Source organism: Drosophila miranda, chromosome XR (genome assembly GCF_003369915.1).
Source record: "Drosophila miranda strain MSH22 chromosome XR, D.miranda_PacBio2.1, whole genome shotgun sequence".
Taxonomy (NCBI): domain Eukaryota; kingdom Metazoa; phylum Arthropoda; class Insecta; order Diptera; family Drosophilidae; genus Drosophila; species Drosophila miranda.
The window spans coordinates 6,710,987-6,725,849 of record NC_046674.1 but is presented as its reverse complement, the minus strand read 5'-3'; the positions used below and the strand labels follow the sequence as shown (position 1 = coordinate 6,725,849).

General features: G+C 42.3%; 2 protein-coding genes and 7 non-coding genes across 13 annotated transcripts; 1 reads left to right on the top strand and 8 right to left on the bottom strand.

The window, feature by feature from the left end:
• Positions 1-58: 58 nt before the first annotated feature.
• Positions 59-145, bottom strand: LOC117186847. The gene has a single exon (XR_004471721.1). It is a non-coding gene; the product is annotated as a small nucleolar RNA Me18S-Um1356 (small nucleolar RNA).
• A 146-nt stretch (positions 146-291) lies between these two features.
• LOC117186848 lies at positions 292-376 on the bottom strand. Its single transcript, XR_004471722.1, has one exon. It is a non-coding gene; the product is annotated as a small nucleolar RNA Me18S-Um1356 (small nucleolar RNA).
• A 153-nt stretch (positions 377-529) lies between these two features.
• On the bottom strand, positions 530-615 carry LOC117186846. The gene has a single exon (XR_004471720.1). It is a non-coding gene; the product is annotated as a small nucleolar RNA Me18S-Um1356 (small nucleolar RNA).
• Positions 616-759: 144 nt separating this feature from the next.
• On the bottom strand, positions 760-844 carry LOC117186852. The gene has a single exon (XR_004471725.1). It is a non-coding gene; the product is annotated as a small nucleolar RNA Me18S-Um1356 (small nucleolar RNA).
• A 217-nt stretch (positions 845-1,061) lies between these two features.
• Positions 1,062-1,146, bottom strand: LOC117186851. Its single transcript, XR_004471724.1, has one exon. It is a non-coding gene; the product is annotated as a small nucleolar RNA Me18S-Um1356 (small nucleolar RNA).
• A 217-nt stretch (positions 1,147-1,363) lies between these two features.
• On the bottom strand, positions 1,364-1,448 carry LOC117186850. Its single transcript, XR_004471723.1, has one exon. It is a non-coding gene; the product is annotated as a small nucleolar RNA Me18S-Um1356 (small nucleolar RNA).
• A 193-nt stretch (positions 1,449-1,641) lies between these two features.
• LOC117186853 lies at positions 1,642-1,726 on the bottom strand. Its single transcript, XR_004471726.1, has one exon. It is a non-coding gene; the product is annotated as a small nucleolar RNA Me18S-Um1356 (small nucleolar RNA).
• A 1,285-nt stretch (positions 1,727-3,011) lies between these two features.
• Positions 3,012-4,896, top strand: LOC108152931. Of its 2 annotated transcripts, none has more exons than XM_017282619.2 (3): positions 3,012-3,215; positions 3,310-4,009; positions 4,069-4,896. In XM_017282619.2, exons 2-3 carry the CDS (start codon positions 3,315-3,317, stop codon positions 4,514-4,516), a joined length of 1,143 nt encoding a protein of 380 aa, XP_017138108.1. In that variant the 5' UTR covers positions 3,012-3,215; positions 3,310-3,314; the 3' UTR covers positions 4,517-4,896. The 2 variants fall into 2 exon arrangements, with proteins under 2 accessions (XP_017138108.1, XP_017138107.1); XM_017282618.2 differs by having other exon boundaries at positions 3,013-3,215; positions 3,307-4,009.
• Positions 4,773-13,225, bottom strand: LOC108152932. 4 transcript variants are annotated; one of them, XM_033387483.1, is made up of 7 exons: positions 10,572-10,680; positions 10,267-10,500; positions 9,219-9,678; positions 9,071-9,144; positions 8,956-8,998; positions 5,859-5,984; positions 4,773-5,073 (listed from the first exon to the last, which is right to left on the bottom strand). In XM_033387483.1, exons 3-7 carry the CDS (start codon positions 9,550-9,552, stop codon positions 4,961-4,963), a joined length of 690 nt encoding a protein of 229 aa, XP_033243374.1. In that variant the 5' UTR covers positions 9,553-9,678; positions 10,267-10,500; positions 10,572-10,680; the 3' UTR covers positions 4,773-4,960. The 4 variants fall into 4 exon arrangements, with proteins under 4 accessions (XP_033243374.1, XP_033243375.1, XP_033243373.1 ...); XM_033387484.1 differs by lacking the exons at positions 10,267-10,500; positions 10,572-10,680 and adding an exon at positions 13,126-13,225; XM_033387482.1 differs by having other exon boundaries at positions 10,240-10,682.
• Positions 13,226-14,863: the final 1,638 nt, after the last annotated feature.

Sequence of the window (14,863 nt, the reverse complement as noted above, 5' to 3'; positions counted from 1 at the left end):
AAAATAAAACAAAAGGAAATTAATACCAAAATATAAATAAAGGACTGTAGCTTATAAAGTATGTGATCAGATGGTGATGCATGTTAATAGGATTTCAACATAATTGCTCTGAGATTGGTATGAAGTTGTCATCATTATGGGAATATGGCTCTTAATAAGAAAAAATGGGTTAATACCTTCAGACGAAGGGATCCATTAAGATCGTACTTCTCTAGCCAACACAGCCTGTAAAATATAAAAAAAAGAGCAAATTAATAAAAGAAAACACAGAATAAAGTCTTAATAATGGCTGATTATATCAGATGGTGATGCATGTTAATAGGATTTCAACATAATTGCTCTGAGTTTCGTATGAAGTTGTCATCATTATGGGAATACTTGTTCTAAATAATCAAGAAGAATCGAGTATTTACCTTTCAAAGGATGGACAGACCAATTTCTTTCGGGGTAAGCGCTTAATATTGCCTGTAAAAAATAAAAAGATGAGGGTTAAATCAACGTACTCTTATGTAAGAGTTTGGTTTATGAAGTATGTGATCAGATGGTGATGCATGTTAAAAAGATTTCAACATAATTGCTCTGAGTTTAGTATGAAGCTGTCATCATTTAGAAGTATGTATAGCTATAAATAATGAAATATTACCTTCAGACGAAGGGATCCATTGAGATCGTACTTCTCCAGCTAACACACAGCCTGTAAAATATAAAATAAGAGCAAATTAATAAACGCAAACACTTAATACAGTTTAAATAATGGCTGATTATATCAGATGGTGATGCATGTTAATAGGATTTCAACATAATTGCTCTGAGATTGGTATGAAGTTGTCATCATTATGGTGATATGGCGACTAATAATTGAAAATGGGCTTTTACCTTTAGACCAGTGGACGGCACGCTCTATCCTATGTGCATAGGAAAGTGTTCTGCTGCTGTGCAGCTGTAAAGTTTAGACGAACGGATCCATCGTCGACCGATATGGATATCGGCTATCACATGCTGTAAATATAATAAGAGCAAATTAATAAACGCAAAAACATAATACAGTTTAAATAATGGCTGATTATATCAGATGGTGATGCATGTTAATAGGATTTCAACATAATTGCTCTGAGTTCGGTATGAAGTTGTCATCATTATGGTGATATGGCGATTAATAATTGAAAATGGGCTTTTACCTTTAGACCAGTGGACGGCACGCTCTATCCTATGTGTATAGGAAAGTGTTCTGCTGCTGTGCAGCTGTAAAGTTTAGACGAACGGATCCATCGTCGACCGATATGGATATCGGCTATCACATGCTGTAAATATAATAAGAGCAAATTAATAAACGCAAAAACATAATACAGTTTAAATAATGGCTGATTATATCAGATGGTGATGCATGTTAATAGGATTTCAACATAATTGCTCTGAGTTCGGTATGAAGTTGTCATCATTATGGTGATATGGCGATTAATAATTGAAAATGGGCTTTTACCTTTAGACCAGTGGACGGCCCGCTCTATCTTATGGGTATAGGAAAGTGTTCTGAGCGGACCCATCGTGGTCCGATATGGCCATCGGTTACCACTTGCTGTAAATATAATAAGAGCATATTAGTAAACGAAAACGCACAATACAGTCTAAATAATGGATGATGATTATATCAGATGGTGATGCATGTTAAAAGGATTTCAACATAATTTCTCAGAATTGGGTATGTAGATGTCATCATTTGAGTTGTTATAGAGTGGGGCATTAATTAAGATGATTTAAAATTACCTCAAAGAATGTCTAGCAGCAATCTAACGTGTCTTCACATGGCACATGGCGCACCACGTGGGAGGTGCTGCTTTTGATTAAACGAAAATCCAACGATTTCTTCATACTTCCAACTTTATATTATATGTATACAACCACTTGTAATATGGATCGCGCATTTCAATGCTTTTTTCACTAATGCGCTGTGAAAATTTTCTATATTTTCCATTTCTTACAAAAATTTTGGCGCCAGCGACCACGACTAGCAGGCGATAAGAGGTTCGACCCCCAGAAATATACTAAAATATGCCGTGTCATTCGAAAAATATACCGTAAATATACTGACGAACTCAAGTTCTATTATACATATTCCTCAATTTTGATATTCCGTGGAATATTAATAGCTAGATAGATCTCTCAGCCCTGCCCACATAATTTTCTAATTGACTGGTTTATTTTAAACATTTGCTTCTATTGCATTTTGCGTATAAAGAGGTTTTAGCGAAAATGGTATGAACTATCGATATAATTAATGTACATAATTTCCGTCTTGAAACTAAATCTACAGTAAAATACCACAAAATGGATGAATACATACACACATATACCTTCGGTAAAATTCGCCTCTAAGATATACCAAAAAATTAAACGGTCCGCTATTTAATAGGGTGTTTACACCGGGACTGCGTCATTGCGTCTTACCGCAAGGTAAAAATACGCATATAGTCCATACAAAAAATAGTTAAAAACAATTGTATGATTAGATAAGAGACTTTTGTGGACCCCTGCGGCCATACTGACACTGCTCGATTTATGGGAAGAAAAAATTGATTGTTTTCGGGGAGTTAGAAAAAATCACATTTGTACATATTTGCCAGAAAATTGCAGAGGCACTTCCATGAATTTTAAAGCGTTTCTCCATTTTGCTCCATCTCAGATAAGAGAATCAAGTCTTTGTCGTCCATTTTTCCCTTTTCCATAATATGCTTGATATACAAAATTTGGGTTGCTTTCATCAAAACATAAATCAGCTGTTTTCTGGACGCAACAACCTGCGTTGGCCAGTGTGAACGCCTATTCTGCGTCACTTCTTCTATTCCGATATCAGTGGGAAACGCGCAGTAGTGTAAAAAAGCTATCATTTCGTAATCAAATTCACCGTCGAGAAAGAAATTCAATTTTAAAGGCCAATTTTAACACCTACTAATAAAGAGATATACCACAAAAAATACCCTCAACTGAAGGGTATAAAGTGGTCGATAATATATCGATTTCAGTCCGTCGCTATAGTGTGCTGCCACCTTGTGCAAATTGGCGCAATTTAAACAAAAATAAGAGGAAAATCACAGAATCATTCGCAGGAGGGACGCCAGGATAGACAGCCAAGCAACCAAAAGTCATTTGAAGGCACACAAAGCATTTGCAGAATTAATAGGTGTTTACGCAGTGCCCAACGAAAGAAATATCAATCGGTATGTGGGGTTCCTTTGGCAGGTGCAGGGTGCTGGAAAATTGTTTATACAATCCTAATGTGCATGCTATTTGTCGTTCCGCACTACGCAGCAGCCCCAATGACGACACCGCTGCAAACTCGCATGGCGCTGGCCGAGATACCCGATCGTCTGGAAGCCCTGCGCATGGCGAATACTCCGACAAATGCTAATCGACGCACTCCAGACGAGCCGACCCCGGCGGCCATAGTCAACACACCAAATGCCAATGGTGGCGGCGGCTTGGGAATGCGTCTGGACAACGAAGCGAATGTGGTGCAGGGTCAGGACTTTGTTTTCTCGCCCCTGCCCTCCCCGGATGAGCTGGTGATACGCCAACGTGGTCGACGACGTTTCACAACTACATTTTCGCCCGACAAGCCCAATGGCGGCAGCAGTGGGTCGGGTGGCTCTTCGATGCGAAGTCCATTCCAGCGTACGCCCACAAAGAACCTTCAGCTGACCAGTGGCATGATCTTGCGCAGCTCGCCAAGGAAGCGCTTGACCATGGGCAGCACTCCACCCGAGCCAACGCCTATGGAGACTTACTCCCCGATTAAAATAGCCACCACCAAGCAGCTCTGGCCAGGCACACCCATTGTGAAAAAGCTGAAGATGGATGACCGCCCAGTGGGCCAGACAAATACAGATGTGGCATTACCGTCCCTGTTGCAGGGGCTGTCTCATCAGCAGCTTATCGAATTGATTGTGAACAATATAAACAATGCCGGTGATGAGGAACGACTCCGACGGCAGCTGCCCACGCCAGACATTAGGTGGGTGGTTAGACAGGGTTTCATTTTCCAGTTTTGTTATTTCTCTGATTGAATTGCAGTGCGTTGGAACAGGAGCTGCAATATGCCAAGCGGCTGATATTTAAATCCTTGCCCACTTCTCGCCTGTGTAAGAAAACGGATGCGGCTGCATATTCCAAGGCAGCGATGCATCTCAACGAATTTAAGCGAACACTGCAAGTGCAGGCAAAGCGCCTGCACGACGCCACCCACTGGGACGCCCTGGTCGACTATGTCAGCATGGCCTGGCAGTGTGTGGCCACCACTCCCAACTGGGAGAGTCACGCGCACAATGCCGTGCGACGACAATGCTTCAAATTGCTGGCCTGCTCCTGCTATGCGGCCATCAAGCATGGCGGAATGCGCCTCGGCCAGACACGACTGGAGAGTCTGGAGCGTAACCTGCGCGAATGGTCCAAGGACTACGAGGATGTTCTGTCCTGTGTGAATGCCTTGCAGCGTACGCTCAGCAGCCGTACTAGCATATAGAACCGAGGAGACTATAGACTTGCTGAACTCGAGGATTAGTGGACCGTTTTTAGTAATTAAGTTGAACGTTAGCCCATAAGCGAATGATGGTCATTACTGGCCGATTACTGTTGCTGAACGGAAAGGCCTGGCATGTGTTAAAGACTATTTTTTAATTTTTTGTTCATCGACATGTTTCCTTTTTACAATGCGCGTCTGCAGTTATAGCTTCATTATTTAGTCGTCTAAGCTCCACACAAACGCTAACTACAGCCGGTTAGCTCTATAAAAATGTATTTATTAACGCTTAAATATATGCTTAGCAAGTAGGTTTGATTTCCATTGGACATTGGTTGAACTAAGTACACTTATTCGATAAACCGCGTTACATCTAGATCCTACATCACTATGACTATCTTTTACAAATTTTACACTCTCTGTCCCCCAACGAGGTCTCTCCCAGCTTTAACAAGTCGGCCCTCTCCGGCCCATCCAGTGGAGTAAACTGAATACAAACAGCAAAGTTATTAGTATTTTTGGTGGGTTTTGGCTCCGCGAACTCCCCGAGATGTGTCGCCCTGGAAATAATGCAAATATGTACATGTATAGTATATGCAGCTTAGAAGTTATGTCAGAAATGTGGTTTCGATATGGTAGAGAAAATCTATAGCACTCGCTTTTAATGGCCATCTGCTAAATGATATGTATTTGTTTTTACAGCTTTTTCCGTATTAACGAGCAAGCCCTCCATTTAGCCAGAGTGTTATGTTTATTTTCTATGCGAGTCTGGAGCTGCTCAAAAGCTCAACAAGTTCTTGGTATTATAAACTACTCAGCAATAATATACAGCCAAGGCTAATTACCCTTTTAAATTTATAGTTGCCAATTTTGTATAAGCAAATCTCCTCATTCGTTGCTATATTTTATGATTTAAAACTCTCTCCTCGCTCTCTCCATCTCTCTCTGATTCCTGACGGCCAGCAGCAAATGCTGTGTGAGCGATATCAATTAGCATTCTAAACTAAATATAATTAGCATGATTCGATTTTCGGTCTAGTGAATGGACAGAGGAGAGAGGGCTATGGAATATTGGATGATTTTGCTGCCTATTATTGTTGTTGTTGTTGTTTTTGGTATTTGTTTATTTATCGAAGGCGCCGTGTGGAAATGGAATCATTGAAAAAGTATATTTACAGTATTAAATTAGCATTGCTTTGTTAATCCCTGGCCATGTGTGAGTGGCCAGCGATTTAGCATCTAGCATTAGATATTGTGACTCCACACACACACACGATGGCAGTGCCAGTGGCAGTGGATGCCTCATTCGAATTCATGCGAATCTCTATTTGTATCTGGTACTTACACTTCTTGGCCCAGGCAGGTGCACAGCAGCATTCTTTGACCTCGTCGAAGAGGAAACAGGAACCAATGGACGGTCTATGAACCTTTTCATCGGCATAGCATATGTGAGGCACAAAAGGCAGACCCTCTGTAAAAAGCAATCAAATAGTGTGGTTTAATATTATAGGAAAAAAAAGATCTATGTACTATAATTGGAATAGGCACTCTTCCATATCGCAGCGACCCCATTTCCTGACCCTACAAAATTCGACACTCCAACCAAAAAAAATAATTCCTACGTCTTTACGAGTGTGTACTCAGCTGTCTATGCCAATCATAAAAACTTATATCACGTACTGGGGGATATATTAAATATTGTATATTTATTTAGTGGAATCTGCTTCCAGATCAGATCTGTTCATGTCTGTTCCTATTTCGGAATAATGTACAATATTTACCTATTTCTAATGGAAACCACTTAATTTAGATATTAAATTTATGAAACTTTTTCACTTTGAGTAGAAACGGAAACCAATAAAACAGAATATGTTTATGGAGAGGCACAAAAATCAGCACAAAAATCAACACAGCCCACAAAATTGTTCAAAAAAATATAAACTGTGGTGGCAGGAGGGTGTTGGCTGGAGGGAGGAGTGAGGCTGAGCGACTAAATATGAAACATATTGTTTCTCGATCGGATCGTAACACTGTTGTTCTGCTGGCCTGTTTATAGATGCGTATTTGTTTATGGGAACTCAACGTGTTGAATTTTATGAAGTTCCATGTCTACATTTATTAGAACATCCCAGACCAGACCCACACACAGAGGGAATACATACATATGTACATATGTATATGGTAATTTTTGTTGCTTCGTGTCGCAAATATTTATCCAATTAAATAATTATTAGTTAATGCAAACAGACATGGAGTGGGGCCCTGGGGCCGGGGGCCTGGGGCCTGGAGTGTAATATGTTGGTTCAATTTTGTGATTGCGCTCGCAATTGTTGTTAATCTTTGGCGACAGCTGACGGGGCGAGGACGATCCCGGCTAAAATACAAATCGACAGATCGTTGGCGTAGGAAAAACCTATTTGCAAATGATTGATTACACTGGATTACACTGAAACAAGGCACTATTCTCACATTAGACTGATTTATGCGATAATTTAATGACTCGAAAATTGGCTTAAACTTGATTTTTAGTGGTATGAATCACATTTCATTTGTCAACATTCGAAAAACTATAGTATTATTGACAGTGCCAATAATTGGGGAAGGGAAGTGTTTGCGTGCACGAAATATCCCCTCGAAAAAACACCGCGAAATCTATCCAATTTAATGGCGCAAAATTATGGAAATATTCAAATTCAAATTCAAATTGTGAGTGCTACAACCGGCACCTAACAATGGTCATCGGGAGGGTCCAGTCTATGGCTATATGGCTATAGCCACCCACCCAGAGGCACTTCATTTCATTCATTCAACGCTGGACAGGTGTTTTACGATTGATATTTCAGGCACGTTCCCCATCATCGATGGCTAGAGGAACTGCCCATGGAATACTAAAGGAAGCTCGTCAGGGCAGCCGTTTGCATAAACATAAATAAAATAAGTGCAAATACATATAATATATATATGTATATATTTTAAGGTACGCTGGAAACAGTCAAACTGTCTGTTAGGGCAGAGATTTTTGCACCCGATAAGAGGGGGCTGAGAGTGAGAGATAAGGACGGTTGAGTTTAGGTCAGTGATAGTACTCGTACTCGAGAATAAGTACTACTCATAAATGTAGCAAATAATACATATGTACATATATAAATATTGTAGATACTCGGGCAAGCACCGAAGCAACAACAGGGCGAATGCCTGTATTGGGGCCTTTGGAGATACCTTTGCGTATAGCTTAAACCAATAAACTCGTAAGAACCCCAATTGAATGTCCTCTGATAGCGGTCCTGAGAACGGAGACTTTCATAAATATTTGAGAAGTTAATAACTGATTATAAAATGAATGCAGCGCAAAACTAAATGCAATCGTTTTTATTGTCCGGAAAACCTTCGCCCAGTTATCAGCCCAGTAACTGAAATGCCCAACAAGCCCAAAGCACATAAAGAAAAATTAACAAAATTGAATTTAATGAGTGAGGCGCACACACAAGAAAAAACAATTTAAAGGCGAGTGCATTTGAAAAGAGGAAAACTACAGCGGAATGGAAAACTGTGCACGCCTTGAAGAAAATCATTCAACTGTAGACAATCTAAGCGCCGAACCCACTAAAACGGGGGGGGGCGGGGGGGGGGGGGGTGGGGTGGGGTGGGGTCTTTAACCCCCTCCCCCTACTCGGTGCAGAATGCACATCAAGACAGAGGGAAAAGCGAAAAGAAACAAATAATACTATAAAGAGTGAATTATAAACTGACGCTTGGACATTTGGAATGCCGAAAGAATCCGGTTACAGGGGCTACACGCTATGGAAGATAAATCTAGAAAATGTTTGAATATTATAGCTCACAGTATTTCCAAACAAAACCTCCTAAAATTGTCAAGCATTCTGTGAATCAATATCTAGTGGCAGTTACCTCCATAGAGGCTTCACTGTCTTTGGTACTTAATGCAAAGCAGTGCAATGAAGCGTGCAGCGGCATTAGGTTGCGGTTCAATCAGTGGCCTGGACCAGGCTTAACGACTTCCGCACCGCACCGCACCGCACCGCATCACGTGCCGGCCGAAGCCGAAGAGAACGGCCTTATTCTGACTCCAATTATCACATTCTATTCCAAGTAGATCCCAGACCATGGGACAGTTTTGTGGCCAAGACTCTCTCCCCACCCCCACCCCAACTGTTGCGTCATCAGTGGCTTGCGTGATGGCCGCTTGTTAAGGGCCAACCCCCACTCCCCCCCCCCCCCCAATAATGAAGCTCTTTGGATAACTGCCTCAGACTCTGGGTCTGTCTGTGCCTCTGCAAGTGGGTTAGTAGCACTCGACGGTGTTCACTGTGAGAGACTGTGTGGCAGAGTTTGCTTATTGTTGCATGGGCGCCATGTGCCGAGACTCTAGTGGCAAGTCATAAACATCATCTTGGGTAAATACTCGCACTCTTTGTACTAACCTTCTCTGTGCTGCAGCTCGCACCAACAATGATCGTTGATGAACTGAAAGGCGAAATCAAAATCAAAATCGAAATGTTTACATTGAATGGAGGGAGTCTCGTCACCGATCCTTACCTGATTTCCCAGGCAATATTTCAAGACATTCGGATCGCACTTGATCGTATTGCAGGCGTTCTTCAGACCAAGTGCTTGAAATGGGAGAAAAGACAGGTGACAGATCAGAGAGGATGTGGAACCCATCCCAGGGGTGTGGTCTGCTTACTCTCATTGAACTTTCGCAGCGCCTCCATGGCGTCGTGCTGGGACACCTGATGGTCGAAGGTGAATTCCTCGTAGCTGTCGCTGTAGGGCGGCACCCGGGGCCGGATGTCCTCCTTGTCGCACATGATACAGGAGGTTTGTGGCGCCGCCAGCACGGAGCTTAGTGAGAGGATCGTCAGCAGCAATTGGAGCAGGATTGTGGCGCTCGACTGATAGGGGAGGCTGACCCTCGGGGCCGTTCCGCTGTCTCCGTGAGATCTCCCAGTCGCACCTCGCAGTCTCTGGCACAGACAGTCCTCCCCAGCAGACCCGTTGCATTCCACTTGGTTCCACATCGTGACTAATGTTGCTTTTTGCTCGCCAATTATCACATTAATTCGTTTGATTTTATTGGCGTTTTATTTTGGCTTAGTTGGTGCCTCGTTGTGGTCGGAGTCGCAGTCGCAGCAATCGGAGACGATCTATAAGTCGCATGGTTGGATATGAGATGCACGGAACAGAACAAATACTTGGGTTAGAAATGCGGTCGTGATCTGAATATAGACTCGAGTTACATATATGGTTCAGTCTCTGTACGCGTTAGTTTTCCACACGAACAACTTTCGTCTTATGCACTTTACAGCTGATTGGTTTGTTGGCATTTTGCGATTGTTAAATCATTTTATAGATTTTATTTCCCTTTTACTGGAGTAATTGGGTGCGACATGGCATTGTGTTCATACGAGATATGAGTGTAAGAGAAACTGTTTTGTATCTAAGATCCATAAGAGTCGCATAACTTTCGAGGATTATTATTTTCTTTAAGATTTAGCTTTGGATGTTATAGTTTTATAATATTTCTGGGTTCTTAAAAAAAATTCACTTTAAACTTCACTTTAATATTTTTCAAAATCATTTTATTTTCTTGATTAAAAAAAAAAAATTGTATGATTTTAGAGATCTCTGTTACACCAATAGTTCTTGAATTCAGTTTCATATTTTATAGGATTATAGTGTAGAGTGCACTCTTCCTTATTTATTACCATTTGTTGCCATTTCACATATCTTACAGATTTCTTGTTTCCACATATCCACTTCAAATGATTGCACACCATCTTCGCCTGCCGGCTTTCATCTGATAAATGACTTTGAAATTTGGTGGATATTATTTCTCTTCACTAAAAAATGCCTGGTATTCTTGGGAATAATTTATCGGGCAGCCATCCAGCGGTTCCACATCTCATAAATAAAAAGTTACAGATTTCACAGGCACACGCACACGCCCGACAGGAGGCGGGAATGAACTGGAAAAAATATAATATGAGTATTTGTCGTACCGCTGCGATGTATTCGCATCAAGATCGACGGGCCACACGTCCGATTCTCAGCCTATGCAAATTCGTTCTGAGCGTTACGAGTCGACGCTGCCGTCACCGTCGCAGTCGCAGTCGCAGTCGGCCCAGAGGCGGAGGCAGGCGTGGTTTGCCTGGTCGGATGTCGAATCGGACGACTAATGAAAGCAAATGCCGACGGTCTGGCTGCATTTAAAGGTAAGTGACCAAGAAAGTGGGCAAGGGGGCAAATCTTAAAGAGGGATGTACAGAAGTACCGGTATAGATAAACATACTTGTAAATATGTACACTTTAAAAACCGGGTCGTGATAACGTTTACAAATTGAGTCCAAGAGCTTTTTTAATGAACAGGACTACTTCATTAAGCATTTATACTCGTACTTCTACATAAAATAGGTACTGGATTATCGTTTATGAGATCATCTAGCATCCTCCAGTTTATAAACAAACTATTCGCTCAATTTACACTCGCTTCCCCCGAATGATTAGCGCCGGCTATCAACGGACATTCAATCATTCAGTCAGTCCCCTGTGAATCATGCTCCATTAATAATATGGCACTTAATAAGCTGCAGTAATTTGTTAGAAACGAAGCAGAACAGAACACAGGACAGCAGCATTTTCCCCCCAAGAGAAGACACCACAAACAAATGGACGGCATACCTTGGCATACCGAACAAACAATATCTGACACGCATGGAAATATTTGTATAATTTATGCCTACCTAAATGCCTCAGAGGCGATCCCTTTAAATAGATATATGTATGGCGATCTGCATCTATTCTATATACCCTGGGCCTCGGTCTCGGGTCTTCATAATTTGTGTGTTTAAAAATAAAATAGAAATTCACATAGACGACGTGGCGAAGAAGTTTTCGAAGCAATCTTTTGTTTATTTGTCTTACTGCAACCTGCTATGGATGGTCCGTCCCCACCTTCTGGCACTCCCTCCGTCGCGGATCGTAAATCTGGACAACCCGTCTATTTTCATGTTTTGAAAGCGACATTTTATGGACCTTACTTTCTAGAATTACCCAAGACCATTAAATGTAGCTCTGCCATCAGATCTGTGGGCGGTGATTGTAGTTTCCTTCTGGTTGATGTGGTTTCCAGCTACCACAATACTTAAAACTATAAGTCGGCGTGTAAATAGCGTCAGAAATATCATTTATATGACGGCATCAGGCATAAAGAACTTAATACCTTGCTGCCACCGCAATAGAAAGGACATTGAGGCACGATAAGAGCTGGCTGCGCCCCAATCATGTCAAGGTAAAAGTGAATCATGCCGGGAACAACGGCTCATTCATTTACCCCGTGGTAATGTCATAATAAGGGACTTCCCCTCACAGCACATGAGGGCGCACAAAGGGCGAGGCGCGTCTAATGGCAAGTAATGGAAGGCCGCCTTGTCGAAAGCTTGACGATTGAGTTCTGGCACGCAAACTGAATTTAATTCGCAAATTTGCATACAAATATTTGGATTTATACGGGGCTTTGGGCTTTTGGGATAAAACGATGTTGCGAAGTACAGCGGAGTACGGGAAAGAAAGTCCTAGAGAGTGTTTTGATGGCTTTAATGGGGAAATGACAGAACTATTAAGATCCCATCTCTGCTCGTAAAAGGACACAACACAACAACAGTAACAAAAAGTTAAGGCGAACCATACGCCCCAAGACGCCCTTGCGATTGATCACTGTGTTTGCCTTCCTCTTTGCGGGTACTCTGAGAGCAAGGCGGCTTACGCTCTCAGTCTAAGTAAAGTGCAAGCGAGACAAAGAACTGCATTGATAAGAAGGGAGAAAACGCGAGAGAGGGCAGCAGCTACTGTTGAGAGAATAACTGCTTATGAAACAAATGCTCTCCACTCCCCACCACTCCACTCCCAAGGTGTTTGCGTATAGTACACAATGCCCTTTTCGTTTTGCTCTCTCTCTCTCTCTGCTCTGGGAATTAATACACTTTGTCCTTTTGCCGCGTCAAGCATTAAACTAGTTCCAGCAGTACCTCTAAAACGGTGCACAGTTTATGGAGCACTGGTGTTCAAGCGGCTTTCAAGCTTCACCGAACGGCACACTTCCACTGCAGATTTATGATCATTTCCACACCAAACAATCAATCAACAAAATCGCAAAAATATCATCTATAAACTATTTTTAATTCTCCAACTAGAAATTCCGTTCAGTGTGTGTATATTTTCTTCGGTATAATTTATGTTGTAATTTTTAAAAGTCTCTTGTCTTGCTCTGGGCAGGGGGTTTTCGCTTGTCAGTTCGGGGCCAGCGATTTGGTGTTTTTGGATCGTTTTTTAGCATAAAGATTTTAATCGCATAGCGAGACGAACGAATTTGTCAATATTTAGAAAAAAGTTTAACATAAATTTCCACAGAAGCAACACAACAAAAACGTGGTTTGGGGCGAAAAAATAGAGATGGCGACAAATGATTTTTTTAGATTTATACACAAAACCAGCGACAGTTCAAGTACGTTCGGAGGGGGGTTTTTTTTTCGTTTCGTTCGTTTTTTAATAGAATTATAGCAATACACATGAATAATTTGGTAGTTGTTACCCACTTAAGTTGAACAAACAGATTTGTGATTTGGTTTTTTAGCCGAGAGTCTGAATGTGCCTGGTGCTTGGTGCTTCGTGCCTGGTGCCTGTGTCTGGGGCTGTTGTTTTGGAAGCGCATTAAACGCGACTGAAGGAAGGATGGAAAGCGTGACGTAGACCGGCGACAGCTTGCGGCTATGGCAACAACAATAGAAACTCATATCCTTCTCCTGTCTGCCGTGCCGTGTCCTTTGCCCGCCCAGGCGTCACCACCAGACCCGAACGTACATAAGCCCTTCCACACGCAACGCAACCCCTAAGCAGACGCAAACTTTTTCCTGCTGGCAACGCTGTCCTCGTTCGGCTCTCTGCGTGGCGAGCCAGCGAAACAAAGGGAGAGTGGAAGCCAGACCAACGGTGCAGAGAGAGAGACAGACAGAGAGAGAGAGAGAGCGCGCCTTGGAAATACAATCCTCCTCTCCCAGCCAGCAATGCAACAGGCTTCCCACATCAGAGCCGAGCAACCCGAGAGCAAACCCGAGGAGCGCGGAGAACGAACCACCGTTGTTTCGCCAAGGACAAAAGTTTGTTTAGCTAATGGCAAGTCCGGTGGGAGACTGGTGGATGCCCTCCTTGCGGGGAAGATGCAGGAGCGGGGGTTGTATATTTTGTTGGGATAGGACTGGTGTGGGTAAGATTCTATGACTAATGGAACTCAGGTTGTGACAGGTGTACTAGGAGGAACCAACACTACTCGGAGCTAAGAAATGAGGGTATTTGAGTTCATTAAGTGGACAGAGTGATGGTAATATGATATACAGTCGAACTTTCCCAGGTCGAATATGGTCTAGGGATCCTATAGAAAGATTTTTACTCTACTCAGTCCAGCTCAGTCCATGGTTATATCAATTCAATAGCCATATTATTTAATGGACTGTGCCACATCTGGCACAATCAAGCGACAAGTGTACAACCTCCCCCCTTCAAATGTTAGCGGGTTATCGCCTCCGCTGCGCCCTAATAAGCCAATCATAATAAATGTCAAGCATCGATTTGGCTTCCTGCCAATGGGGCACTAGACCATATCATGCTCCTCACCCCACCTTTACAGTCCCCCTGTCTCTTTTGGGGACTGTCAGTTCATCATTAGCTCGTTGCCAGCCAGCCAGCTGCTGGGGCGACTTTGTCTAGGGCTAATCATGAATGCTTAGCTGCCTGAATTGCTCATACGCCATGTGCTCTAGTATTTTTAGAGTAGCCCTCAGAAAGCATAAATCGAAGCTACGGGAGTGGGAACCGTTTAATTTATGTGTGTGTCGAATGGTTGCCAAACACCTGACATCAGTCGTCAGTCAAAATGATAAAGAGAAACTGCCCTATCTCAAATACCAATAAAGTTGAGCAAGAGCCAAAATAAGGGTTTAAGGATAGCAATTTCGAAGCCGAAGCAGAATGAAGTAGCTAAGATCTTCTCTAAATCCATTTATAGACATAAAGAGATACATATTTAGTATAACTCAATCAGATGGTCCCCGAACAATGAAAAAACACGACAAATCTTAAACAATTTCCTATCGAAATCATCTTAAGCCCACAATTAATAATCAATTTGCGGCAATAACTAAACAAAGTAAATGAATTATGGCCAACGTGTGCCAAGGCAAAGCAAACAACAACAAACAACTTTCTTGGCTCTTGGGCAACCAGTTTTCGTAGCTTATTTTCAGAGCACTTCAAAGCAATTCTAATGCAAAACAGCTC

Coding starts and splice junctions, on each gene's coding strand:
- LOC108152931 (XM_017282619.2), top strand. CDS start 3,315: ATGACGACACCGCTGCAAACTCGCATGGCGCTGGCCGAGATACCCGAT. Junction 4,010..4,068: donor CTGCCCACGCCAGACATTAG/GTGGGTGGTTAG, acceptor ATTGAATTGCAG/TGCGTTGGAACAGGAGCTGC.
- LOC108152932 (XM_033387484.1), bottom strand. CDS start 9,552: ATGTGGAACCAAGTGGAATGCAACGGGTCTGCTGGGGAGGACTGTCTG. Junction 8,999..9,070: donor AATATTGCCTGGGAAATCAG/GTAAGGATCGGT, acceptor TTCGCCTTTCAG/TTCATCAACGATCATTGTTG. Junction 5,985..8,955: donor CGAGCTGCAGCACAGAGAAG/GTTAGTACAAAG, acceptor TGCTTTTTACAG/AGGGTCTGCCTTTTGTGCCT.